Here is a 27,798-nt window from a genome sequence, read left to right as displayed (position 1 = left end):
GTATGTGATAAGTAAGGACCATTTGGTCATACAAAAATACACATATATTGGAAGCCTTTGTATAATTTATAATGATTCCCATCCCATGTTTATTGCACTGAATTTTCAATGCACTCAGCAAATGCTGGCAACCCCTTGGCTGACTGGTAAAGTAGAGCTTGATCATCCACAAACCAATCTGATTTTATGAATTGTCCAAAATATTTAATCCCCATCTTGAATTCTTCCCATGCCTCTCTAATCATTCTCTCCACATATACATTGAACAGAATACAAGTGATAAAGGACACCCCACCCTTTCACCTCTTCCTAACACTGCCCATCGGACTCTCCATCCCCACTCACACCTGAGCAGTCTGAGATATGTACGGGTTGCGGATAAGCCTCTTATCTGGAACCTGCACATTATATATTAAGTCTTATTTTAAAATATTTCTAAATGTTTATCCTGCTGTTGCTTGGCATGCAATGATACATAATTAACTTTTTAGTGTTGGAAGAGGAGACACTTTCCTAATTCAACTATTGTTTCACAACATTCAGTATTACCGAATAAAACGCATGGCTTTAAAGACATCGAATAAAAGTTGAAAACTTATATATTAGGTAAATTTATTCTAAGAGAATATTATTTGCAAAATGCAAAAGTGTAGATCTCACCATTGGAGTCAGAATCTGTTTGTTGCTGCTTTGCAGTCTTCAGGAACGTAGAAGATACAGCACCACCACCAACATGAACACCTTTTTGACGCAAAATTTCAGCAACTCTCTCTGTCTTGCGTTGTAGCCATGTCAGGGTCTTTTCTTCGTTGTATTTATATGCATTTAATTCTTCATCTCCTAGGAAAAAAAGTGATTTAATGTTCCAGACAAAAAATAATTATAAAAAAGTCTTGAGTTCAACTCTGAAGAAATCTGTCATACTTGTAAAAGTTGATCAAAACTGCAAATAAATATCACAAACTGCAACTCCAGAGGCACAATATTTGATTCTCTGTACTGCGTCTAGCTGTCACACATTCATTTCAATTTCCCCAGCATTTTGCAAGCACAGCCTTAAACACACTGGGGCCTACGTTTTCTTTCATTACATTTTCATTCACAAGTCCACCCCAGGGTGACCCACCGGTGAGTCATGCCGTCCTAATATCTGTATAAGAAATTTGAGAGCAGCCGTTGGATGGCAATGCAAATTGAAGAGTTCCCCAACACATAAGTGGTTCTGTTTAGTTTTAATTTCATAGATTTAGGATTATTGTCTTAATAAACACAATACTACAAAATTGAAAAAAGCTCAGCATTGGGATAATTATTTGTCTTTTATATGGTAGACAAAAATTATATAGGAAAATGAAATATTTTTCTTAGTTATGTTCCAATAACAAAAGAATAAGTACACTAATTATGCAGTTACTCATAAGCCATTAGAGGCATAGTACTCGTTTTTTCTTGCAATACACGCATTTACAAGTCGCAGCATTTTCAGTTATCTCATCGCCGCCCATCTTCCACCTCTTTTGGTCACTGAGCTACAGCACTCTTTACATCTTTGCCGTTTTCATCCACCTTCACACTTCTCAAGGTAATGCTGCTTTTTCTCTGATGCTAGTGATGAAGCAACAATCGTTGGATGATCAAGCTAAACAGGAATTATGTTTTCACGAAATTGTAAAATGCTTAGCTTTAACTGTTACTAGCTAACTTCTTGGAAATGCAGTCAGCATTTAGCAACATGGTGCCACAAATAAGATCTATCAATAACTTTTTATACCACTTTATTGTCTTCCTCAACGATGTGTAACAAGAAGATATTTGATCAGATAATTCACCACCTATCTTGGCTTGTTATTACTTATAATGGTATCTGGTTTTCTAAGAGTCGTTCTTATGTCAACTGAAGTACAATTGTGAGTTTTGCATGTTGTCAACATGAGTGCAGACCTCTTGGCAGTTCATTTAACAAATTTTATTTGGTCTGAATTTTGTAGGTCTAATATATAACCCCTTATTTGTTTGATCTTTGTGGCCATGGGTAAATATTTCTTGTAGGGGCGTACTGCACCATACAGGTATGCATTTTCCTCTAATAACTCTTCAGCTAGAGGTACACTAATGTAGAACCTGTCCAGGGATAATATGCGACCTTCTTATAAAAGTTCATTCATAAGCCTCATTACTATGTCATGTGCATATCCCTTCTTAGAAGAATGCTCTCTTTTGCCAGAAGATAAAACCACATTGCAAGTGTGCCCTTTGGGAAGGCAGACTTATAGTTTCAACTTACATTTACTTGTATGTCGCCACCCTGCACATATTGGTGAAATAGAAGAACACCACGCCACCAAACCACACTTTCATCCATCACAACTCCTTTCCCGGGTCTTTTAAAGTTTTCATTTATTTTTTAACAAATAGAGTTTATCATACGCAAACAATCTTCACATTGTGCTTGATCAATAAAACACAAGTGCCAATACTTTCAATTGGCTAGAAAACAATCCCGAGGCATAATATTTTTTACTAGGGTGTTCATGTACACAGTGTCATTTGACCAATACAGACGAATTTCAGGGATTTGAACAACACCTGTAATTAGTAAAACATGCATCATTCATTTTTCCAAATACCACACAATGTCACAGGCATTCGTAGCCGTGCCAGTAGTGCCTCAGTCCAGTGTCAGAATCAAATTTTGGGAATGTAAGAGGATGCCTTGGTGGAGTTGATGAACTTCCACTACACGGCTTTGTGACTAAACCATTACGATGTGACATTTAAATCTGTACATAAACAATAAATTAGAGAAAAGCAAAATAAAAATATATTGGAAAATATAAATTTTTCTACTTATTAACCTACTGCCGAAACCCACTTTTCGGCAACCTGCACCCACCTGGGCGTGCATAGAAAATTGCAAACTGGATTGAACTTGCCGAGACTGTTTTGCAAGTTGGTAAAGAAAAATAAAACAAAATTCTAATTAGCTTAAAGCTCATTTGTTCTCTGGATAACAAAGCTCTTCTTTAAACCTTACTATCACCATCAATTTTGTGTGATTAAAGAGAAACCCCCATAATTTGGTTATCAGAATTTACGTTTTCCTGAAATTTTCAACGTCACTGCCGCATCCCACTAATTTCCCCCACACTTGCACAATTTCATTTACACTTTTCCCACTATTTGCTGGATTTTAAAAAAATTCAAATTTTAAAACAGTTATTTATGTACAGTAGCCTTTGTAAAAACTTTTTTGACTTTGTTTTGCACATATCCTACGAAAAAGATGGGAGAAAGCAGTAATGTGAATGGTTTAAGCAAAGAATTTGAATATTGCAGGACAGTGCAAGTGACAGAAATGTGAACTACTTAAACTTGTAATCTCAGTCTCCCAGAAAAATATTCATGCTCTGAAATGAATGCGATTTTTGGACTAGGGGTTTATCACATAATTTTTTCATGGTAAGATCACCTGAGGGAGACAATTCAAAATTACACTTAAGTTGAAATGACGAGGAATGAAAATGACTTCGACCCAAACATGTTGAAGGGAGAAAAAAGCAAGAACTAGTGACTGGCATCTGGGATAATACGTACAGCCTCGATATGACAGTAATGGGCACCTGAATAATAAAAAGTGTCGAAACGCTTCATCACGCCAAAACTACACTGAATCAAAAATAATTTTACTTTCTTTGAAAAACTTCTCAAACTTTCTTGCACAAGTTGAATGGTGGGGCAGCTAAGATTTTCATGTTCCAAGTTTTCTGCGATTACTTGGGAATGTGAATTATATCCTGTTTGGCAATGGGAAGACAAGGTAAGAAAGTAATATATTTAATTAGAGAGCAAAATAAAAGTTATGAAAATAAATTGATTCAAACGATGAAATCTGTATGTTCTGGCAAAACATCTAAGATTGCAGGCCTCCACACAGAATACAATTGTGAATAATTTACAACCCAATCCTGAAACATGCAAACCAGTGTATATTAGACTCTATTAGGGTCTATATTTGTCTAAAAAGAAGAATATACGTCCAGAATTCCCAGTATGAAGAATTACTGAATGAGTGGTTTTCAGGCGTTATATTGTCAAATATCCCCATGGATGGCATCGGTTCCTGAATGGATCTTTCTCATTTTGATCCTCTTGACCCAGTAAACCACAAGAATTGAATCAATCCAACAAATGGAATCTTGACCAAAACCCACCATAAATGCATGATTGCTCTCCCTAAAATAAACTTCTAATTTGGGATAGGGCATACTACCAGGGTGAAATAAGAACTGCAGAGTAACTTAGGGAAGCGTGTCACCTTTTCGATCTGCCACCTGATTCAAGTGCTTGAAACCCAGGGAATGGAACAAGCGAGCCGTCTCTGGAAACTCATCATCCTTCAAAATTTGGTCCAATGGCACACACTGACTCATCTACAAAGAGGAAAATGTTGCTCATTACACATGACCTCATTCATATATTAACTACACAAAATTTCAATGCAACAATTTCAGAGTGTAAAAATCATTCGCCTTGACTGGGATCCAGATCCCTCAATATCCGGTCGAGTGCTTTAGCCACTTAAGCTATCAAGGCGTCCTCTTAAACTCTGAAATTTTGGGGCTTTTAAAGGAACAAGATGCCGTGACGAAATATACCGTACATACAATTGTATGTAAAACATCACGCAACTATCACTACCAACAAAGTTGACCCTTGTTGAGACACCCCTTGACAGCACGTTTTTCTTACTTGCACATCCTTTGTTTCAGGTTCTGGTCCCAACCCATGTTTATATTTAGAGTGATCACCTTTCGCTTATCCCTTTGGCAAGTTGAATTAAACACCAAAATTAAAATTGAACGCAGAGGTAAAATCAACAAAAACCGGGGTATAAAAATACTTTGGGGGTTATTATGAAGAGGGTATCTGAGTCACTCCACCAGGGAGAATTATTAACTGCTAGATGACGAAACTCCACCAACTGCAAATGTGAGTCAGGGGATCAGTGTTTTATCAGTGACCAAAAGTTTCATAAATATGAAAATTTGTATGCTCATAGCATCCAAAAGCGGCATTAGCCAGTGGTGAGCGGTCTTACACCAGACAAAATGGTGCACAGGAAATTTTCCAGAAATAGGTATACATTTTGAAATGTAATGAAATAATTGACTTTGTAATTCCACACACTTTATTTAAAAACACACGACCCAGGTTTCGACGTTGAACGTCATCATCAGGTGGTCCTCATAGAAGCACGCTGGCTATATATACCTTCTGATCATAGGAGGGGGGGGGTTGGTCAGAGAGGGAGGTCGGAGGGGTAAAAAGGTTACAATGTAGCTGGGAAGAAAAGAGAATTACATTTTTGATTTAGAAGAGTGGTAGGTCTAGGAGTGGGGAGTGGGAGGGATACAAAATTTCGTTGGCAAGATCATCTTTCCAACGGACACATTTCAAAATTTCTAACTGCTCCAAAGCATCGAGCCTTTGACCTTTTTCTTCAAAATGAATAATTTTTGTCACAAAGTCACTTTTGTGATCACTTTCGATGAGGTGTTTTGCAAAGAGGGATGTTATGTTCTTATTTTTTACACATGTTTGGTGTTCTTTAATCCTTTCTTTAAATTTCCGTCCTGTTTGTCCAATATACTTTGTGCTACAATCCGAGCACTTTAACTCATACACTCCACTCCTCTCGTTTTCGGGGACTTTGTCTTTAGTGTGAGAGATCAGGTTCTTAAGGCATGAACGACTGTAAAAGGCACATTTAATTTTTTCTTTAGGTAAACTTTTAATTACTTTTTGAGAAATAGTCCCAAGATATAGTATTCTCCGCCATTTGGCAGTGGGATCTTTTACATGTTCGGGGTTGTAAATGTGGCTTAAGGCTATTTTTGTAAGTTTATTCCGGTAAAGTTTATTTATTAGATCTTCTGAATACCCATTGTTTACTGCTAACGTTTTAATTACATTAAGTTCCTTATTTACATTGAATTTTGACATAGGGATAGCGGTCAAACGGTGGATCATTGCATGAAATGCCGAAAGCTTTTGGGTGAAGCAATGCCTTGAAGAGGAATTAATTAATTGGTCTGTATACATTTCTTTCCTAAAAATGGAATACTGTAACCCATCTTTGTCTTTAGAAATGGATAGGTCGAGGAAATTCAGGGAACCTTTTTCCTCTTTTTCACACGTGAATTGTACATTAGAATTGATAGAATTTAGATGTGCTAGGAACTGATCTAGTTGCCTATCAGAACCTGTCCACACACAGAAGACATCGTCTACATATCTTAACCAACAAAATACATTATTAATGAGAGGGTAGGCTGAGGAGAACAAAACTTTTTCAAAGTTGTCCATATACATATCGGCCAGGAGTGGGGACAAGGGCGAGCCCATGGCTAAACCATTGGGTTGTTGGAAATAGGTACCATTAAAAATGAAATAATTTTGGGAAACACACGTCTTAAGTAATGCACAAAGTTCACTTATAACTGGAACTGGGATGGATTTCCGGATGAGGATGTCTTCGGCAAGGTTCACCGCTTCCATGGGTGGCACGTTGGTGAAAAGGTTGCGTACATCAAAGGAAACAAGCATGCACTTTTTCGGGATGACCTTTTTCATAAGTTTGTTCACAAGGTCCAAGGAATTCACTACACCATATTCCGTGGAAAATTTGGAAACCTCCCTGAAGAGTACATTAAGCCTTTTCGCTAGTATGTGGTTGGGAGCTGACATATTTGATACTACAGGCCTGATCGGAATCCCATTTTTATGAACTTTAGGTAGCCCGAAAAACCGTGGTGCTGAGGGATTCATTTGCACTAGTTTCAACATTTCACAACTTTTGAATAACGTGTTACAAGATTTAATCACTTTCTTAATTTCTTGTTGAAACTTGGGGGTTGGGTCTGAACGAAGTACTTCAATGTTATTGTCCCTGATGAAGTCTTCGCATTTCGTGATGTAGGTATTTCGTTCTAATACAACCACTGCGCTCCCTTTGTCTGCTTTCTGGATGATCAAATTTTTCTCTGTCACTGAATGTTTAATGGACTTTAAGGCCTCGTACTCGGTAGAATACTTCATCTTTTTTACTCCAAGTTTTGAGAATTTAAGGAGCTCCTGGGAAACAACTTGTTTAACCGCGATATTTTCTTTCTGAAGGGCAACTTCAAGGTCAACAGCCAGGTTTTTAATGTTTTTAACAGAAATTGGAATTTTAGGTACGTACTTAAGGCCTTTTTCTAGCAAAGAAATCTCACTATTAGAAAAGGAATGTCCGGAAAGGTTAACGATTCGAGGCCCAAACTTATGGTCACACTTAGAACTTGTTGATTTTGAACTGGACTCCTTATTTCTCCGTAGTAAATCAAGCTTACGGTTCATTTTCGCTCTTTTTTGAAAGGAAATCTCACTGCACTTTTGACGGACCTCATTATCAAAGTATAGCCACTCGATCCAATGAAGTTTATGGGACAATTCCACGTATAAAAGTAGTAGATAATGGGATATAGCGTCTCGTTTAACATACCATTCGTGTAACTCCCTTTTAAGCCAGGCTTTCTTGGCTACTCCTATAGCGAACTTTCCTGCCTCCGACCTCCCTCTCTGACCAACCCCCCCCCTCCTATGATCAGAAGGTATATATAGCCAGCGTGCTTCTATGAGGACCACCTGATGATGACGTTCAACGTCGAAACCTGGGTCGTGTGTTTTTAAATAAAGTGTGTGGAATTACAAAGTCAATTATTTCATTACATTTCAATATGTTATGCAAATTCCACAAAGTTACGCCTGAGACAACAAATTTTATTAAGTGCGCCAGTAACGCAGTTATGGCAAGCCTCTACAGAAGACTCTCCATAAAATACCGGAATGCGTCATTGAACATCTTCTTCAACAGCCGCTGCATCTCCCTTGGAGTTTTCCCGAAGTACATCAACCTTCAGTGTAAGAAAACCCAATCCTCGGCAGGAAAGTTCGCTATAGGAGTAGCCAAGAAAGCCTGGCTTAAAAGGGAGTTACACGAATGGTATGTTAAACGAGACGCTATATCCCATTATCTACTACTTTTATACGTGGAATTGTCCCATAAACTTCATTGGATCGAGTGGCTATACTTTGATAATGAGGTCCGTCAAAAGTGCAGTGAGATTTCCTTTCAAAAAAGAGCGAAAATGAACCGTAAGCTTGATTTACTACGGAGAAATAAGGAGTCCAGTTCAAAATCAACAAGTTCTAAGTGTGACCATAAGTTTGGGCCTCGAATCGTTAACCTTTCCGGACATTCCTTTTCTAATAGTGAGATTTCTTTGCTAGAAAAAGGCCTTAAGTACGTACCTAAAATTCCAATTTCTGTTAAAAACATTAAAAACCTGGCTGTTGACCTTGAAGTTGCCCTTCAGAAAGAAAATATCGCGGTTAAACAAGTTGTTTCCCAGGAGCTCCTTAAATTCTCAAAACTTGGAGTAAAAAAGATGAAGTATTCTACCGAGTACGAGGCCTTAAAGTCCATTAAACATTCAGTGACAGAGAAAAATTTGATCATCCAGAAAGCAGACAAAGGGAGCGCAGTGGTTGTATTAGAACGAAATACCTACATCACGAAATGCGAAGACTTCATCAGGGACAATAACATTGAAGTACTTCGTTCAGACCCAACCCCCAAGTTTCAACAAGAAATTAAGAAAGTGATTAAATCTTGTAACACGTTATTCAAAAGTTGTGAAATGTTGAAACTAGTGCAAATGAATCCCTCAGCACCACGGTTTTTCGGGCTACCTAAAGTTCATAAAAATGGGATTCCGATCAGGCCTGTAGTATCAAATATGTCAGCTCCCAACCACATACTAGCGAAAAGGCTTAATGTACTCTTCAGGGAGGTTTCCAAATTTTCCACGGAATATGGTGTAGTGAATTCCTTGGACCTTGTGAACAAACTTATGAAAAAGGTCATCCCGAAAAAGTGCATGCTTGTTTCCTTTGATGTACGCAACCTTTTCACCAACGTGCCACCCATGGAAGCGGTGAACCTTGCCGAAGACATCCTCATCCGGAAATCCATCCCAGTTCCAGTTATAAGTGAACTTTGTGCATTACTTAAGACGTGTGTTTCCCAAAATTATTTCATTTTTAATGGTACCTATTTCCAACAACCCAATGGTTTAGCCATGGGCTCGCCCTTGTCCCCACTCCTGGCCGATATGTATATGGACAACTTTGAAAAAGTTTTGTTCTCCTCAGCCTACCCTCTCATTAATAATGTATTTTGTTGGTTAAGATATGTAGACGATGTCTTCTGTGTGTGGACAGGTTCTGATAGGCAACTAGATCAGTTCCTAGCACATCTAAATTCTATCAATTCTAATGTACAATTCACGTGTGAAAAAGAGGAAAAAGGTTCCCTGAATTTCCTCGACCTATCCATTTCTAAAGACAAAGATGGGTTACAGTATTCCATTTTTAGGAAAGAAATGTATACAGACCAATTAATTAATTCCTCTTCAAGGCATTGCTTCACCCAAAAGCTTTCGGCATTTCATGCAATGATCCACCGTTTGACCGCTATCCCTATGTCAAAATTCAATGTAAATAAGGAACTTAATGTAATTAAAACGTTAGCAGTAAACAATGGGTATTCAGAAGATCTAATAAATAAACTATACCGGAATAAACTTACAAAAATAGCCTTAAGCCACATTTACAACCCCGAACATGTAAAAGATCCCACTGCCAAATGGCGGAGAATACTATATCTTGGGACTATTTCTCAAAAAGTAATTAAAAGTTTACCTAAAGAAAAAATTAAATGTGCCTTTTACAGTCGTTCATGCCTTAAGAACCTGATCTCTCACACTAAAGACAAAGTCCCCGAAAACGAGAGGAGTGGAGTGTATGAGTTAAAGTGCTCGGATTGTAGCACAAAGTATATTGGACAAACAGGACGGAAATTTAAAGAAAGGATTAAAGAACACCAAACATGTGTAAAAAATAAGAACATAACATCCCTCTTTGCAAAACACCTCATCGAAAGTGATCACAAAAGTGACTTTGTGACAAAAATTATTCATTTTGAAGAAAAAGGTCAAAGGCTCGATGCTTTGGAGCAGTTAGAAATTTTGAAATGTGTCCGTTGGAAAGATGATCTTGCCAACGAAATTTTGTATCCCTCCCACTCCCCACTCCTAGACCTACCACTCTTCTAAATCAAAAATGTAATTCTCTTTTCTTCCCAGCTACATTGTAACCTTTTTACCCCTCCGACCTCCCTCTCTGACCAACCCCCCCCCTCCTATGATCAGAAGGTATATATAGCCAGCGTGCTTCTATGAGGACCACCTGATGATGACGTTCAACGTCGAAACCTGGGTCGTGTGTTTTTAAATAAAGTGTGTGGAATTACAAAGTCAATTATTTCATTACATTTCAATATGTTATGCAAATTCCACAAAGTTACGCCTGAGACAACAAATTTTAAAAAGGTATACATTTATTTATAATTCATTTGGTAAAAATGATTGACAAGATACCAAAACCAAATTATTCAGAGGATAATTGTTAATTATGGTAAACAGTGGAGAATAGAGTCAAATGTGACGCCTTCTTAGAAGAGAAATATAGGTAAACATTAGTTTTCAGACAAGAAAAACAAATCAGGTAAAATTAACTATACTCAATTGGTATTAAATGTCACTTACTTGGTTGTTCGTGTAATTTCACTTATAAGAACTTTTACGGGCCTTTGGATAAAATAGAACATAAAACTGAAGTTTCTTGACAACCATGGTCTACTGAAGTCAGTCGATCAAAGAAGAAACAATGAAAAAAGCTCCTAAATGGTTTATGACAAAGTACTATGCACATTGTATCTATAATAATAATATATGATAATTCATTTATTAATCTATTGGGAACTCCATATGAGTATGAGAGGAAGAAACAGGCAATATAGAAAATAGAATAAAAAGGCTAAAGGAAGACCAGAAAATATGTTGAGATTGGTGCGTAAATCTGATGGGGAGAAGATCAAGGGCATAAGAGGAGAGGAAGACCTAAGATGGAATTTCAGGATTGCCAGAAACAAAGACACTGCTACATGAATCTAAAAGAACTGGCACTAAACAGAGAACTAATAGAGAAGCCCTTGCAAAGAGAGTGGCGTACCACCTAGAAACTCTACAGGTCGTAGAGATATAAGAAGTCCTCTCGAGGCAGACAATGGTTTTGGTGTGGGACATTTCAGCCTTCTTCACAAAAACTGATAAATTTATAATGAGAGACTCTAGATCTAAGTATTTTATAGCCATTTGTGCATGTATGCTAAAACGATTTAGGTAAAATACATAAACAAACTGTCATAATGTTATTTTTATCTTACCAGGAGAAACTCCTTTAATTTTTCATGACAGGTCTTTAATCATGCAGATAAGTTGGCATCGCATTTAAAATATTTTGCCATCACTACAGTAATTCTATTACCACCAAATTAAAGAAATTTTTGGAATATCACAGAGATTTTTTTTCCACATTATTACTATAATCTACCCTCAGTTTTTTTAACTTCCATTTAATGTGCCTCTCCCTTTCTGAACCCAAATTAAACATTCCATAGATAATCACCTTAGATGCAGGTGAAATTCAAATTATTCTTCCATAATCCTTGCATACAGCTACCTTTCCCTTATTTGAGATGGGAACTAACATTGATCTGATGAAATCTTCCGCCCAAATTCCTCCCTCATGAAGTTCCATGAATTAACCGATAAAGATGGTTCCTACCACATTTTCATAAATTAAGTAGTTCAATGGGAATGTTAATTATCCCAACAGCCTTATTTGATTTGAATTCCCATAATGCCCTCTCTCTCTTAATAAAGCATGCCTGAGCCTAAGCTATCCTCAACTACATTATATTCTCTTTCTATGTCTTCAGTTTGTATGCACATTATCTTTTGGTTATTAGATCCTCTTCCTACTATTCCCACATACCCTGATTTTTTCCTGATTTGGATTAATAATTTACCTGGCATATCTTTAATAGTATTCACCGATTTACCCTTCTTACTTTCTGATAGTGCTTTTACCTTTCCCTTGTTAACATTCCACAACCTCACACACATTCTTCTACCATGCTTCTTTCACTCTATTTGTTTTCCACCTCAGTTCAGTATTTATCTCTTTGCGCACTAGGAAGAATCAAAATACTTGGCATTCCCACAAGATAGAATTCATTGCCGTCTAATGCTGTGGAAACTCAAAGTATGTTGACTCTTCCTAGTGCACTCGTATGGATTCCCACAAAGCCTGCACAATGCCTCAACTATCTCTGAAAAAAAATATTAACCTCTTCGTACTTTCATCAACCAAATTCTGTATATTCTCCCATTTTCTTCCCTCACATACCTTCCTCATCATCTCGGCTGTAATCCATGGTTTCCTTGTTCCATTCCAATTAACTGTTCCTATGGATTCATCTTTCTCCCTGTCCATACTCGTAATTTTTTCTTATGCCTCGGGCAGCTCCCTTCTTTCCTCCTGGTTCTGTCATCATTTTCCTCACCTGTCTTTCCTATTTTAACCTTTTGAATCTGAAATAGCATTTTATTTGTACTATATTATTAGCAGAATCTGTATCCTCTCCTGACAAATTCTGTGAATTGATCACGCTGTTCCTAAATATACAGGGTCCGTACAATAAGTATCGTGACTGGTTTGCTGTAGCCTCAGCGGAGCGGTAGATGGGGGTCCAACCGGTCGGCCTGGCAGAGAGGTCCCCCACCACTCAGGTGTACTTTAGTTCAGTCGCCTCCGGGCATCCCTTACAACAGGAGGTGAACTATTGTGATGACGTGTGATTGTTTGTGGTGTCGTCGCGCCAGCATGGAGCGCACCATCGAGTAATGCTTACGCTGCAAAGTTTTGCGTTAAACTCGGGAAATCCACGTTGGAGACCCTTGAACTCATTAATCAGGCTTGTGGGGATGATGCCTTAAGCTGCACAAGAGTTTTTGACTGATGCAAAATGTTTAAGGAAGGCTGGGAGCTCATCGAAGACATAGGATGCCCGACGACCGCTCGAACCAATCCTCAGGTGGCCAAAGTGAAAGAAGTTTTGGACTCTGACAGGCATCTAACCATCGCCCTTATCAGTGAGCATTTGTTGTATTGTTGCATTGAAATTGCATTGAAATTGAATTGTTGCATTGAAATGCACATTAGCGGATGACTCCATTAAAAAGTTACTGTTGCGGCATCTCCCGCAGTTTCTTTGGAATTTGTCAAAGTGAAAACACCATAAGTGTTTAAAGTTGGTTTTAGCCTCGTGGACTGTGGTGCCTTGCGCACGACTACGAATGCCTGTGACATTGTATGTACGGTATTTCGTCACAACATCTTGTTCCTTTAAAAGCCCCAAAATTTCAGAGTTTAAGAGGACGCCTCGGTAGCTTAAGTGGGTAAAGCACTCGACCGGATATTGAGGGATCTGGGTTCGAATCCCAGTCAAGGCGAATGATTTTTACACTGAAATTGTTGCATTGAAATGCACATTAGCGGATGACTCCGTTAAAAAGTTACTGTTGCGGCATCTCCCGCAGTTTCTTTGGAACTTATCAGTGAGGAGACCAGCCTTTAAGTCAGAACCGTCCACACCACTGTAACAGAGGATCTTGCGATGAGGAAAGTGTGCGCGAAGCTGGTTCCGACAGTCTTGAGTGAGAAACAAAAACTGTCGCGGGGGGAAAATTTTGCAAAATATTTTGGACTGCATCCAGGAAGATGAAAATTTTCTCGACAACGTTATGACCTCAAAGGATAGCTCAAAAGGAGCTCTAAAGGATTTCGATTTGACTCCATCAAGGCAGTTCAAGCGGCGACGACAAAGGCTCTCAACAGTATTCCAGAATCAAGACTTCCAGCAGGCTTTTGACGAGTGGCAGACGTGCCGAACTAAGTGTATCAATGCAGGAGGAATGTATTTTGAAGATTATTGAGTAATTGTAATTATAATTGCTACAAATTTTGATTTTTGGAAGCAGTCCTGATACTTATTGTACGGACCCTGTATGCCTAACCATTATATAATCTAACAAAATGCCTTTCCGAGTCACCTGGCGTTTTCCATGTACCCCTACATCATTTGTGGTGTCTCAACCAAGTGTTCGCGATGATTAACCCCTGTCTCCTGCAGCCTTATACTGCTTTCTCCCCATGGTCATTCCTTGCACCTAAACCATAGTTGCCCACCTCATCACCATCTCTTCCTTCACCTACCGTCACTCCTAAATCCCCCATTACTCTTTAATAATTTACCCAGAACTATGACTAAATCCTCTAACTGATTGTATATCCTATCGACTTCTTCCTCTCTCTGCTTGCTTGGAGGCATTTAGACCTGTAAAATGACCAAGTTTGTTGGTTCAGCTTTCACTTCTACAAATAATAATACTGGCCCCAGTGGTGGCAGGGTAATGCCCTCGCCTGCCAATCCAGAGGTCGCAGGTTCAAGTCTCACCTAGGCGGCTTTTCCTCCACCTAGGGCATGGATGTATGTGATTGTCTTTACCGCAATGTTTAAAGGTTAGGTGGAAGAAGGGGCTACGAGGTCTCAATCTTGCCCCAATAAAGTCGTTAAATATATAAAAAATATTCAATCAGCTGCTTGCCCTTTGTTTACACTATGCTTTTTCCTACCTTTTCATTCATTATAATCGCCACCCCTCGCTGGCTCTCCTCCTCTTCACTGTATGTTACTCTATCACTACCATTCCAGTAATCCCTGTTATCCTTAAATCTTACCTTACACATTATATTTACTCTTCCTATCTGCTGCTTTATATTCTCTAATTTTCCTGCCTTCAACATCTGTCCAACATTTCAAACTCCTATTCTAACTAATTAGGTCCTCTTCTGTGTTTTCTTATCAGAGTCTTTTTAACATGACACCATCACTCAATATCCATCCACCCCCTAGGATTAAAATGCCTTTGCAGCCACCTCGCTGAGGAACAGACGCTGCATGGACTACCTTCCCTCTGGCTCTTACCCTTTGATTTATCTTGGCATGTAGACCCAACCAGGAGCAAATATCATTGCCCTGCCGGCACAGCTCTAGGTGCACTTCCACCATATCAAGGTGTAGTCCATAGGGCATCAAATATTAATAGAGGGAGAAATGGCCCACATAGAAAATTTGTCATGGTCTAAAAACTATGTTTTTGAACCAAAATGATGAAAAATATTCATTCATGTTTAATACGATAAGGACATTTTTTACTTTTAACATATTTGTAATTACCCAATTTATTTCTGAACTTTCAAGTAATAAATGACCAGAAAAAGTCCATCACTATTACTCCAACAATTACTGAAGATAAAATAATATCCATGAATCTTTCATAAAAAATAAACCAACAATATTTCATATTTTTAGGTAAAATAATGGGTTCCAGGATAATATTTAAACTAGAAAACTTTTTTTGAGCATTTTACAGAAAACTATAATCCAGCAGTCATTTTGTGAAAACTACATGAAAATTGTCATAATATTTTGAGAAGCAATGACACAGAACATATCCTTCGGTTATTTGAAAAAAAAATAGACATCACACAAAATGAAGCTCGCAGTCCATGGATACAGAATCAAATCTAATCAAATAAGTAGAGAAATTAAAATTTGCAATATAATAGCATAGAAGAGCACAAGCTTAAAGCTGAAGTGATTCATTTTCAAAAATTCATTTAATATTCTCAATTTAAGGACCAAATTCAAGTGTGTATGTTTTCTTAACTAAGAATAGGTTAGTACCAAATCATTTTCTCCATTTCAGGAATAATAAAAGCTTACGTTGAAATGGAGAAATTTCAAAGTGTAAAACTCATTCACCTTGTCCAGGACACAAACCAGGATCCCTCAATGTCCAGCTGAGTGCTTTGCTTGAATGACTTTCACAATTTTAAATTTCTGCATTTTAACGCATATAGCAGGTGACTGGCACTGCTTCGTAATTGCCACAGTTCTTGGGATAATTTACATGATGAGTTCTAATGTATTGTGAATCTTAATTTATTCATTCTTAAATGAAAAGAAGACCAACAACAAGTGCTCCACGCATGAAGCATGTTCAGCACACATTTTGCAAACAATTATTATCCAGCAAACAATGAGCCCTATTGATTCATAAGCCAACCCTATAAATTAGCACATAAATTTAAAACACACCTTCCTTAAATATGGCAGGACAAGGAAGATTGGGTCAATGGGTGTTGATAGATGCATTTTTCCCTCAGATTTCACACTGTCCTCAATGAACCATGACCTGTGGATCAAAGAAGGAAACCAGGATTTTTTTTAGGATAACAAATACACCCATAAAAAATATCATCAGATTATATGCAAACAGAGTAATAGTCATAGCATTAACAATTATGTGCAACATCATAAAAATTCTGAGCAAACTGGGAAAGTGAATAGGTAAAATCTCTTGAAAGTGGGCGCGATGTACAAAATTCATTTGGTTTGACTTCTAATGGGCCAGTAAATAAATTTTCTTATGCATACATTTTCCTCCATCTAATTTCACAAATAAAACCTAATAATAGTAACGCGTATGTTTGTCTGGAGATTTGTTGCATCTTCATACATACACAAATATAGGACGTCAGATATAAACTTCAAAATTTTAGAAGAAATACATACAAACCAATACACTACCATATTTACATAGTATTTGATTAAGCCGCATTGATGTGCATTGAAAATTACAGGAATTTATTAACAGAATAGAACATATTACTTTTGAATGGGTTGAACAGCTTTTATTGAAAACAGATACTTTTGTTTCAAAATTGATTTCATCAGGAAGTTTATTGAATAACCTAAACCCCATCGCTTTAGGCCGATGAGCGGAATTGTGTGTTCTGACATATGGCTGGTGCAATCGTGGTTGGACCTGAACTGAAAAATATTACTCTTTGAATGCAAGATGGCATTAAATATATATATGCAAGGTACTGGTAATACACCAAGTCTATTGAAGAGAGGTTTACATGTTGCATTGCAAGGAGCATTGCTCATAATATGTATAATCGTCGGTTGGATTTTGAAGATTATGCCCACATGGGGAGAGGAACCCCAGAAGAGGATACTGAAAGTAACACAAGAACAAAATTCACCATAGTAAATGGATAGAAGGACCTCTACATTTCCAGAATATCTAATATTTCTAATGAGGAAGCATGCGGAACTTAAATCTCAACGTAATTTGAAAATGTGTTCCTCCCAAGACATGTTTCAAGGCACGATAACTCCCAGGAATTGGGTTTTGGAATTTTGGGGAATACTTACACCTGCTGCATCTACTGAGATTGCAGCAGAAATTTTGTTTTCATCAGTGAAATAAATCAGGCTGGACTTGTTTATATTGGGTTTTAGGAAGTTAAGAAGACACCATTCATTGACAATCTGAGCTACTTCGGCTGCTCTTTCTGTCAAACTGTCCTCTGAGGAGGCTGGCACAATGATATTTGTATCGTCAGCACACAGTAACGGGTCTATACCCTTAATGGACTTCAGCATATCTGCTAAACCATTATAATAAATCAAAAATAAAATTGGGCCAAGTACAAAACCCTGGAGAACACCCAGTGTTACTTTTCTACCAGGAGAAACAAATTCAGAGCCATTTCTCAAGAGCTTCCTCCACATGCTGATGCCATTCACTTGGATATGATTCAATCCATTTGTAGGGTGTGCCTCTTAAACCATAACGTTTCAGTTTACACAAGAGTAGTTGATGATTGACGCAGTCAAAAGCTTTACTGAAATCGAAAAATAATCCCAAAGTCTCACTTCAATTATCCAATCCTAAAAGTATTTGATTCACCATGTGATATATAGCTGTTGTAGTGGACTTTGTTCTTCTAAATCCCTGTTGAGATGTGGAGAATAGGTTATATGTTTCAAGATATAATATTGGACAATGATAGAAAACTATTTCAAACATTTTCCCCGACTGGTTCAACAGGGATATTGATCTATGAGAATTAATGGCCATTTTGCAACCTTCACCTTTGTATATTAGCACTATTTTGGCTGATTCAAGAGGGCTTGGGAAAATTCCAATTTTTAGGGCTTCATTAATGAAGAATAGCAGCAGATCTTTAATTGTATTAAATGACCATTTTATGACTATCCTAGGGATGCAATCTAATCCAGGACTAATGTACCCTGAATTACAATTACTAAAATCAAATGCTGAAGTGATAACTCTTGCCACAGCATAATTAAACCACAATTAGATAATATAAAAATAGACTAGGTAATCCATAAATTAACAGTCATTAAATTCAACTTTGTGGAAGTAGAAGAGATGTTGTAGAAGGCAAATGTCATCGATTCATAGCAAATAATAATTCACCATTCTACTGTTTATAAATTATACTTCAACACAGTTATTGACATTACTTTGTCATCTTAAGGTATATAATATTGACAGGCGGAGGCTTGTATAGATTCCCCTAAGACAGCCAAGGAAGGGGTGGGGGAAGGATGGAGGTATTTGGGGAGGAGTGTGATAAATGACAAGGAAAGAAAGTAAATTAGACATAAAAATGGCACTCAATAATAATTCAAGATATAACTTGACCTGTAATGCCATACAAGCACTGCAGCTCCACTAAGGGCAATATGCGAGAGGCAGCCATTTAGGGCAGTCCTTGATGACCATGCCTGGAAAGGCCCCTACCTTGGACTGGCTTCCTATATTATTTTGCAATTTTTGTCAAACCTTCCCTTTCATTCACCCTGCTCCTCCTTTGCTGTCTTAGGGGAACTATAAATAAGTTTCCACCAATCAACATTATGTGCCTGAAGATGACAAAGAAACATGGAAACCTAGGTCAAAATATATTTTATTAACAGTGGGATAGTGCATTATTATTTGCTATGAACCCACCATTAAGCACATTACATTAAACCACGAAATATTTCCAGAAGATGATTTTTAACGGGAAGAACTGTGATAATTTTATTAAATATCTTAAAGAATTCTCTCTTCAGAATGCAAATATCACCAGGGTAAAAGACTATTTTGACAGTTATCTGGGGAAAGGGGATGTTAACATTTGGAGACCACAGTATAAGTCACCAATGAAATTTGGCTGGGAGCTCTAGTCAGTGAAACTGTCATCTTAAGACGTCCCTTCCATAACTGAGACTGCCTGCTGACCACTTAAAATTCCCAGGAAGACCCCTGCTCTCAGCATATCATCTGCTGAGCTTTTCAAAAATACACCTGCTAACATTTTTGACTGCATGAATCCCTTTCTCGGGACTCTTGCAAGGGAAATCATTTTTAAAGTTATTATTCCATGTTCACCTTTGATGTGCACACACACAATCTCACAAGCTTTTCTAACTCTTTGTTAACTCATTCTTAATTTTTCAGTGGGTGAATATCCCTCTGCTATGACCGTCCCTATCTCTTCTATAAATGGCAGTATTTTGGGAGAAGATCTTGGTAGACCCAATGTTCTCACCTAGCCACTACTTCATGCATAACAGGATTGTATGCACCAACCATTCTCAAATTCCCTGACTTTATTGAGAATACTTCAGCAGTTAACTTGCAAGACTATTAAGCCCTTGACTTCTCACTCTTCAAGATTTTGAAATACGCCTATGGAATCCACGACAGTTTTCTTCCACTCCGAGTGTGTGTGACTGTACCACGTCATGGCAGACTTTTCCAAATTTCATCGATCCTCTCCTCTTAGGTGAAAGCCATCTCTGCCCAGGTCACTTCCATCAATCGAACACTTCAGACATATGGATAATTGTCCTTGTTAACTGCACACCCAATTCATCCCATTATTCATATTGTCAATTCCTTTTGAATTTCTCCTTTACATATGAACTTATACCACTCACTTGAATTTTAGCATGATTGACCTTCTTCCTTGCCATTGCATACAGATCCCTAATAAGGGCTACCACATGATCATCTGATATTGCCAATCTTACATCATTTGACCCTATATGAATTAGTACTACTTCTTTATCAAGTTCAACACCTATATTTATGGTTTTTCTTTCTAACTTACCATTTCTTATGACAGGCAGGCATTCCATTGCCTTACCTTTCCCAACACATCCATCACCAGTGTTCCTCAGCAGGGAGACACCCAAGATCCTAATTTTTTGTGCCCATGATCTCAGTATCCTCAAATGAAATTTTAAGCCATTTTCCTTCCCTTTACTTCCCCAATGCTTGGACATTAGAAGTTATTCCTGCGTTATTATTTATTTTAAAAAATTTCTCGCATCTCCCTCCTCTCCCTGACTAGGGGCAAGGAGTGGCCCTTCACCCATTAAGTCACTCGTAAGCCATAGCGACCTTCCAACTATTGGAAGTTTTTTGTAATCAAGACTCCTTGGGTAGTGCAATGAACAGATACTTGGGAAAGACAAGCCAGGTGCAGGTATTCTCACTGAAATTGCCTTAATGTTCCCTCTTCAAATTTGTCAACAACTATCAAAGTTATCAACCCAAAGCTTGGTTTGATAGTCGATGGTAGAATCCACCCAGTACTAAGTCCAACAGCATGTGAAATCCACTCATTAGCAGGGTAATTAGGGTGGCCAGATCCCTTCCTGTGCCACCCGCGGTTTCCCAAGGTGATCTGGTACCCAAAAAATCACACACCTTGGGTTAAGCTAAGGATGCCCAGAGACTTCCCTAGGAATGGAACTTAGTCCTCCCTGTCAGTAGCCTAGCACTCCACTCGCTGAATTACCCTTACCTTTCAATAATGAGACAAAATTAATACGAAATAATTATAGAATATTTATTCACTGAATTGCTTATGTGAGTACATTACAGTTTCCCTATGTTGGAATTTACTCTAACATTTAACCTAAGTTTTATGCCTATTTTGCCCTTAATTGTATTTCAGGATTACCACATTCCTACAATTTATTTTTGTGATTCATAAAATATCCTTATTTAATCTAAATATTGGTAAGGGTTTCCAAATTTAATTTTACAAAATATACTTTGTATTAGTCAGGTATTTTTTTCCTTCAGAAGAAACATTTAGATGTGGATATGTTCCTTATAATCCCAGAACTTTTTAAATGCACTATTATTCGTTTCCTTTCTTTATAACCAGAGCTCATTTATTATGATGGTTTTATCACAAACATAATCTTCCCTCCCCACCCTGGACTACGCACTTGATGTAATAGAAGGGCTTGTGTGTTCCGATGACCCCTAGAGCTGTGCTGGTGGGAGTAAAAATAATTGCTCCTGGTAGGGACACCCATGCCAGATGGGTTGAAGGTTAGAAGCCAGACAAAAGGTAGTCCATGCAGCGTCTGTCCCTCAGTGAGGCAGCTGCAAAGGCATCTGACCCCAGTGGGGCGGCCAGTAAGTGATGGTGTCATGTTAAAAACACTGTTGAGGAAGGCATCGGGAAACCACCTCAATTATCATTCCCAAGAGTTAAATGATGGACAAGACAGATTTTGAGTCCTGGCAACTACGGGGCTCGGCCCAATCGGCCCTGTGTCGTGCCCGGCAGCGGGAGAGGCAAGGCTTCCGTGGTCGTCATCCCAAGAAACCCTTGCAGGGGAAAACCAGCAGCAGCAGGACAGAAGACGCAGAAGAAGAAGACCAAATTAGTTAGAATAGGAACGTAGAATATTAGGACAAAGATGAGGACAGGTAAACTGGAGAATATCAAGCAAGAGATGGAAAGGGGAAAAATAGATATTTTAGGTCTATGCGAGGTGAGATGGAAAGATATCGGGGATTACTGGAGTGATAATTATAGAATAATATACAGCGGCGGGGACAAGAGCCAACGAGGGGTTGCCATAGTATTAAATGAAGAGGTAGGAAGAAGCGTAGTCGACATAGAGCAGGTAACAGATACATATTACTAGTAGAGATAAAAGCAGAACCGACGAACTTGGTTATTATTCAGGTATACATGCCACCGAGCAACCATAAGTAAGAAGAGGTCGATAGGATATACAATCAGAGGACATAATTGCATGTGTTCCTGCAGGGAAACATTTGATAGTGATGGGGAATTGGAATGCTACGGTAGGCAAAGGAATTGATTGTGATGAGGCGGGGGACTACAGTTTAGGCACCAGGTATGACCACGGGGAGAAAGCAGTTGACTTCTGCAGGATTAATCATCACCAACACTTGGTTTAGACACCACAAAAGACGCAGGTATACATGGAAAATGCCAGGTGACCCAGAAAGGTATCAGCTAGATTATATAACGACTAGGTACAGATTTAGGAACCACGTGATAAATTCGCACAGCTTCCCAGGAGCAGGTGCGTACTCTGACCACAATTAAGTGGTTATGAAATGTAGCTTCCGTTTCAAAAAGATAATGCAGGGGCAGCGGGTTAGAAAATGGAAAGTAGAGGCATTAAATGGAATGAAAAGGAAGGAGTACCAACAGGCGGTAGAGGAGATCATGGAGTATGGTAAAGAGCCAAGTACCATTAAAGAAAAATGGGAAAGTATCAAGAAAGGGTTATAAAGCCGCAAAAGACACTTCAAGAACTGTTAACGTAAAAAGGACTAGAAAACCATGGATAACGGATAATATGATGACAAAGATGAATGAGAGGAGAAAATGGAAGAATGTAAATACAGAGTTTCGCAAAATGAAGTACAAAGAGTTATACAATAAATTGAGGCGAGCAACAAATAAAGCAAAAGAAGCATGGTGGAAGACGCAGTGCGAGGATATGGAAAGTCTGCAGAGGAAGGGTGAAATCGGTGCGCTGTACAGCAAGCGGCAAAGTTAAATCTTTATCAGGAAGTAAGAAATGAGATCTATTCTAACAGTTACAGATAAGGCGGGTAAGGTAATAGTTGATGCAGGAAAGATCCAAGAGAGATGGAAGGAATATATAGAAGAACTGTATAGTTAAGAACTTAGACCAACAAAGTTAGACACAGATAAGGAACATGACGTAGAGGAAGATAGCTTCGGTCAAGGCATACTCGATGATGAGAGAGAAAGGGCATTAAGGGAGATGAAACTAAATAAGGCCTTAAGGGTGGATAACATTCCCGCGGAACTACAGAAATGTTTTGGAAAATGTGGGAGGAAGAGGCTATAAAGGCTGATTCATAGTATTTATGAGGAAGGAATCTGCCTGGAACACTTTGTGAGATCAGTTTTAGTTCCTATTCCGAAAAAGCTAAAGGCTACATCATGTGAGGGCTACAGGACAATAAGTTTGATATCCCACGCAGCTAAAGTTGTTCTCGGGATCATAAACAAAAGGATAGAGAGTAGGGCAAATGATTACTTAGGGGATGATCAGTTTGGGTTTAGGAAGGGGAGAGGTACGCGTGATGCCATTGTGGTAATGAGATTATTAATCAAGAGGAATATAGAATAAAACCAGGAGGTATTTGCCTGTTTCGTAGATGTCGAAAAAGCATTTGATAGAGTGCATTGGGAAAAGCTAATGAGTATATTGCAGAAAATAGGAATAGATTGGAGGGAAAGGAGGCTAATCCGCAACCTGTTCATGTCTCAGACTGCTCAGGTGCGGATGGGAAACAGGGAGTCTGAATGGGCAGTGTTAGGAAGAGGTGTAAGGCAGGGTTGCCCATTATCACCGTTGCTGTTCAACCTGTATGCAGAGGAAATGATTAAAGAGGCATGGGAAGAACTGGAGGAAGGAATGAAAGTGGGCAGGGAATTCGTACAATCAGTTAGGTTTGCTGATGACCAAGCTTTAGTTTGTCAGTCAGCCAAGGGGCTGCAAGCATAGATTAGTGAATTGGAAATTCAGTGCGACAGATATGGGATGAGAATCAATATTAATAAAACAAAGGTTATGCGGTTTTTTTAGAAAGAAAAAGGCTAAGCTAACCATTAAAATAGGAGGGCAAAAACTAGAGCAGGTAGGCAGTTTACATATCTCGGAATTGTTTAGGACCAACATGGTCAAAGTAGTAGGGACGTCAGGAGAAGAATTGCGCTAGGCAAAGAGGCTTTCACAAAGAGGAGGGAGTTGATGACAGGGATGTTGAGTAAGGATACTAAGAAAAGACTCGTAAAAACTGTGACATGGAGCGTAGCCATGTACGGCGTGGAAACATGGTCGTTGAAACATGGTCGTTGAAGCAGGAAGATAGACGTAGACTGGAGGCTTTTGAAATGTGGGTGTGGAGAAGAATGGAGAAGGTGAAATGGACAGAGAAGAAAACAATTGAGGAAGTACTTGGTATGGTGGGCGAGGACAGGGGTTTGTTGGGAGAATTCCTATGGAGGCAGGAAAAGTGGATGGAGGGGGTATTGACCGGCAGTGGGATGTTGAAGACTGTGATAGAGGGGAGAATGTTTGGCAATCGAGGAAAGGGAAGGAACAGGATAGGGATGTTGGACGGGATGAAGTGAGGAAGAAAGTACTCTGAGCTGAAGAGGGACCTGATGTAGATGTTTTGCTAGGAGTCACAAAATATTTATTTAGGGGCTGTGTCGATCCAAAAACCTAATTTAACCGGTAGATTACACATTAAGAATAATAATCTTCCCTCATCAGTCCCCGACTATATGCTGAATGCAGCCCTAAAGGGTTCGGGGTGACTAGGGTTCAAGGGCCCTAGGCAAGGGAACACCCTTGCCTAGAGTGCTTCCTTTCCTCTTCCTGAGGGCATGTCTCCGTTCATTCATCCAAGAAATTCTTTGTAATCTCATTATTTAGGAGGACTTTGTGCAAGAGGTGGATGAACCTACAAATGGGGCAAACATCTTTCATACCGAACCAGGGTAAAAATGAATGCCTGCTCAGGAATAAGCAACCATGTGTGATAGATAATTGGAATGTGATATTGCATCCTCTGACATTGGCATTGCATACTCTGAAATGTCAGCTGGGTCCATATATCTCTATTGCTAAAGTGCCCAATTCAAGGAGCTAGAAAACACGATATAGTGAAGGTTTCCAATTCTTCTTCAAGGAAAATATCTCAGAATGAGTAAGCATTGGTTGGAATGTAGAAGAAACCTGGACAGATAATGGGGGTAGGATCAAACACCAAAGTTCTGAGTAAAATTTCTCTAAAACAATGGCATTCTACCATTGTAAAGTTTACTCCTAAGTCCTCAGAAAAAAAAGGGAAATTTACAAAAAATAGAGCTAGGGGCCACATAAAAAAATATACAATGTAAGTTTGTAAACTGAATAGGGAAAAGAAAACAGCAAATGAAATACTCTTACGTAACATAATCTAAAAAACTAACAGTAACCCCTATTATAAATACATGAAGGGCAATAGGAACAAAATTACAGTTGAAAAATGAAATAGCCAAGACCGTTCACTTGAGTGTCTCTGAGTTTGCTTAAGGGGGCAGGTAAAGGTGACAAGTTAGAGGAAAATTGAAGATCAATATTTTAAACTTATTTTAAATTTTCCTCTCACTTATCACCTTGTTTTTACCTACCCCTAGAAAAAACCCAGTGCCAGTCGAGTTTGCATCCTTGGCTATATCATTTTTCCATTATTTCACGGCCATAGATACATTCATTTTAAGTTTACACAAAATTAAGGTTTTACAGGACAGAACTCTACTCACAGCGGGTAAGGAAAAGGCTAATGCTCTTCACAACTGGCACCCAAGCGTGTTTGTCAGGTAATAGAATACACAGTACAATACACAGTAAATAAAAGAGATAATTTGGATATAGCATTGCACCCTTTGAGATGTCATGGAGGTGCAAACATAGCAAATTCTAGAAGCATTACAAATTTAAACACAAAGTTACAAAACATCAATAAAATGAGGACAAATATGTTCAGATGCATTTCACCTGACTTAAGCAAAACGGGTTGCAGCGGTATTTCTCACTACATAAACAATTTATTCAATGCCAACATGAATAACAATGAATTAACTAACAACTGAAAGAAGGCATGTGCAGCACCCATCTTCAAAAGGGGGGACGAGGTACTGAAATTATTGGCCATCAGTGATCAGCAAGTTATTTTAAAAGAAAATTGTACTTATCTCTGGGATGTGTAGGAGAGCAAAAACTGATAGCTGACCAACATGGCTTCAGAATAGGACACTCATGCTTAACAAGTATTAGGTTTCTGTCAAGATATTGCCAAATTTAGTGATGAGGGATTTGAAGTGGATACAATAAAACTTGACCTATCAAAGCATTTGACAATGTTGATCATGATTGCCTTCTCCTCACGATGAACCTACCATCACTGCAAATAGACAGCAGAATAATCTAGTGGTTTAAGGATTTCCAGAAGCACAAAGGGTAGTAACAGGAAATATGTGTCAAGAAAAGTGGAGCAACATGAGGAGATAAAAACCTATCAAGAGACATCCCTGTGGTCTCAACTATTTCGCCAATTTTTTCATTGATTGCTCCAAACCAGTTCATGGATTTTGCGAACCTTTTGGAAGAATACACTTCCACTGGACATCCTGAATGATCTTCATCATTTCTGCATATACAGCCACATTTAAACTCATTTTACCAATTTTAAACACTCAAAAACTCTGGAGATGTGCCATGAACTTCAACCAACTAGGCTTTGATCTCACTTGGTCTTAAGCTTTAAAAATAGAGGTAGTCAATCACTGCCCAAAATTAATTTTTTCTATTTTTCTAAATAAGCAAAAGATTGTTGCTTCAATTGACTATGTAAATGAAGCCACGACATAGATAAAGCTGAAACTAACAGCAGTCTAGTGAAGAATGAAGCTTAATAAGGGGAAACCTATTCCGACACTATGAGCGCCATGATTAAGAACAAAATAATTCTTCTCGTTCGCTGTGTCAATAATACTCAAATAATATTCTGATGTATGAACATCCTTCCCAGGATCTTCATTTCACTTTCATTGATCCTGTTTACAAACTGCGGGCACCATCTACCAGTTGATGATTTTAAACATAGAGAGATTCTGTGGCACAACTGGTCCAAGAAAGCACCTCTGGCAGTACTCCAAACAGAGAATTTCCTTTTGATGATGAAAAATGCTTCTGTTCACCACTGTCAATGTGTTTAGCTCAATGTGGCGTAAGCCTGAGAATATATTGGAAAAACCCCAACAAAAAAGGAGGGAAAGCAGGCACAATGCACAAGGAACTAATTTCAGATTTTTGTCACTTGGTATTCATCAAAGATTACCCTGTAGCATCTGGCAAGGGAAGGAATATCTGAAGATCTACCACTAGTTCCCTCCCTGATCAGCACTCCCTCCGCACCACAATACCTCATGGCCTGGATTTTACCCAGGGAGAGGCAGGTAGGTGAGTCGGGGGGAGAGAGGATCTTATTCCTCTTTCAACTCCCAGTCTACAAAATTTTATTCAACCTTCTTTCACCATCTTGCCAAAAAAACTGACCACTGATTAACTTTCACCAAATCTTTTCAATCCCGGAACATCTGCCATCTACCGCATGTGAACGGCTGTAAACACCATGTTAGAAATCCACAGAGAACAACACCGGGGGTGCCTGCACATCAGGCAGCAGAGCAAGGAACAAGACCCTTTACTTTGTTTCCTTCCCTTGGACCCCACCTCTGCACCACCCTGAACTATTTACGTACTTGACTTAATCCACCCCCCCACTCTCAGCTGAGCTGAGCCTCAACCATTCACACCCCCCACTCTACCACACCAACCAAAGTCACCAAACATACTCATTCCGAATGTCAATTGAAGGACCGCTATAGCTTTGAAAGCTTGGAATGGTAAATGCATGTCTTATA

The 27,798-nt window shown here is 38.6% G+C and overlaps 1 protein-coding gene across 1 annotated transcript in view; it reads right to left on the bottom strand.

Annotated features, from left to right (window-relative positions):
• The window catches only part of LOC139689323 (ribonuclease H2 subunit B), a 50,586-nt gene that overhangs the window by 18,991 nt on the left and 3,797 nt on the right, over window positions 1-27,798 (bottom strand). The window contains exons 3-5 of the mRNA XM_071586407.1: window positions 16,232-16,328; window positions 4,316-4,430; window positions 661-840 (exon numbers count right to left, since the gene is read on the bottom strand). Of these exons, the coding sequence (XP_071442508.1) occupies window positions 661-840; window positions 4,316-4,430; window positions 16,232-16,328 (392 nt within the window). The remainder of the gene's footprint in view (window positions 1-660; window positions 841-4,315; window positions 4,431-16,231; window positions 16,329-27,798) is intronic.

The sequence above is a fragment of the Hetaerina americana genome, unplaced genomic scaffold (assembly GCF_022747635.1).
Source record: "Hetaerina americana unplaced genomic scaffold, ioHetAmer1.1.p SCAF_22, whole genome shotgun sequence".
Lineage (NCBI taxonomy): Eukaryota > Metazoa > Arthropoda > Insecta > Odonata > Calopterygidae > Hetaerina > Hetaerina americana.
Note: the sequence above shows the minus strand (reverse complement) of the source record. Positions and strands in the feature narration are given on the sequence as shown.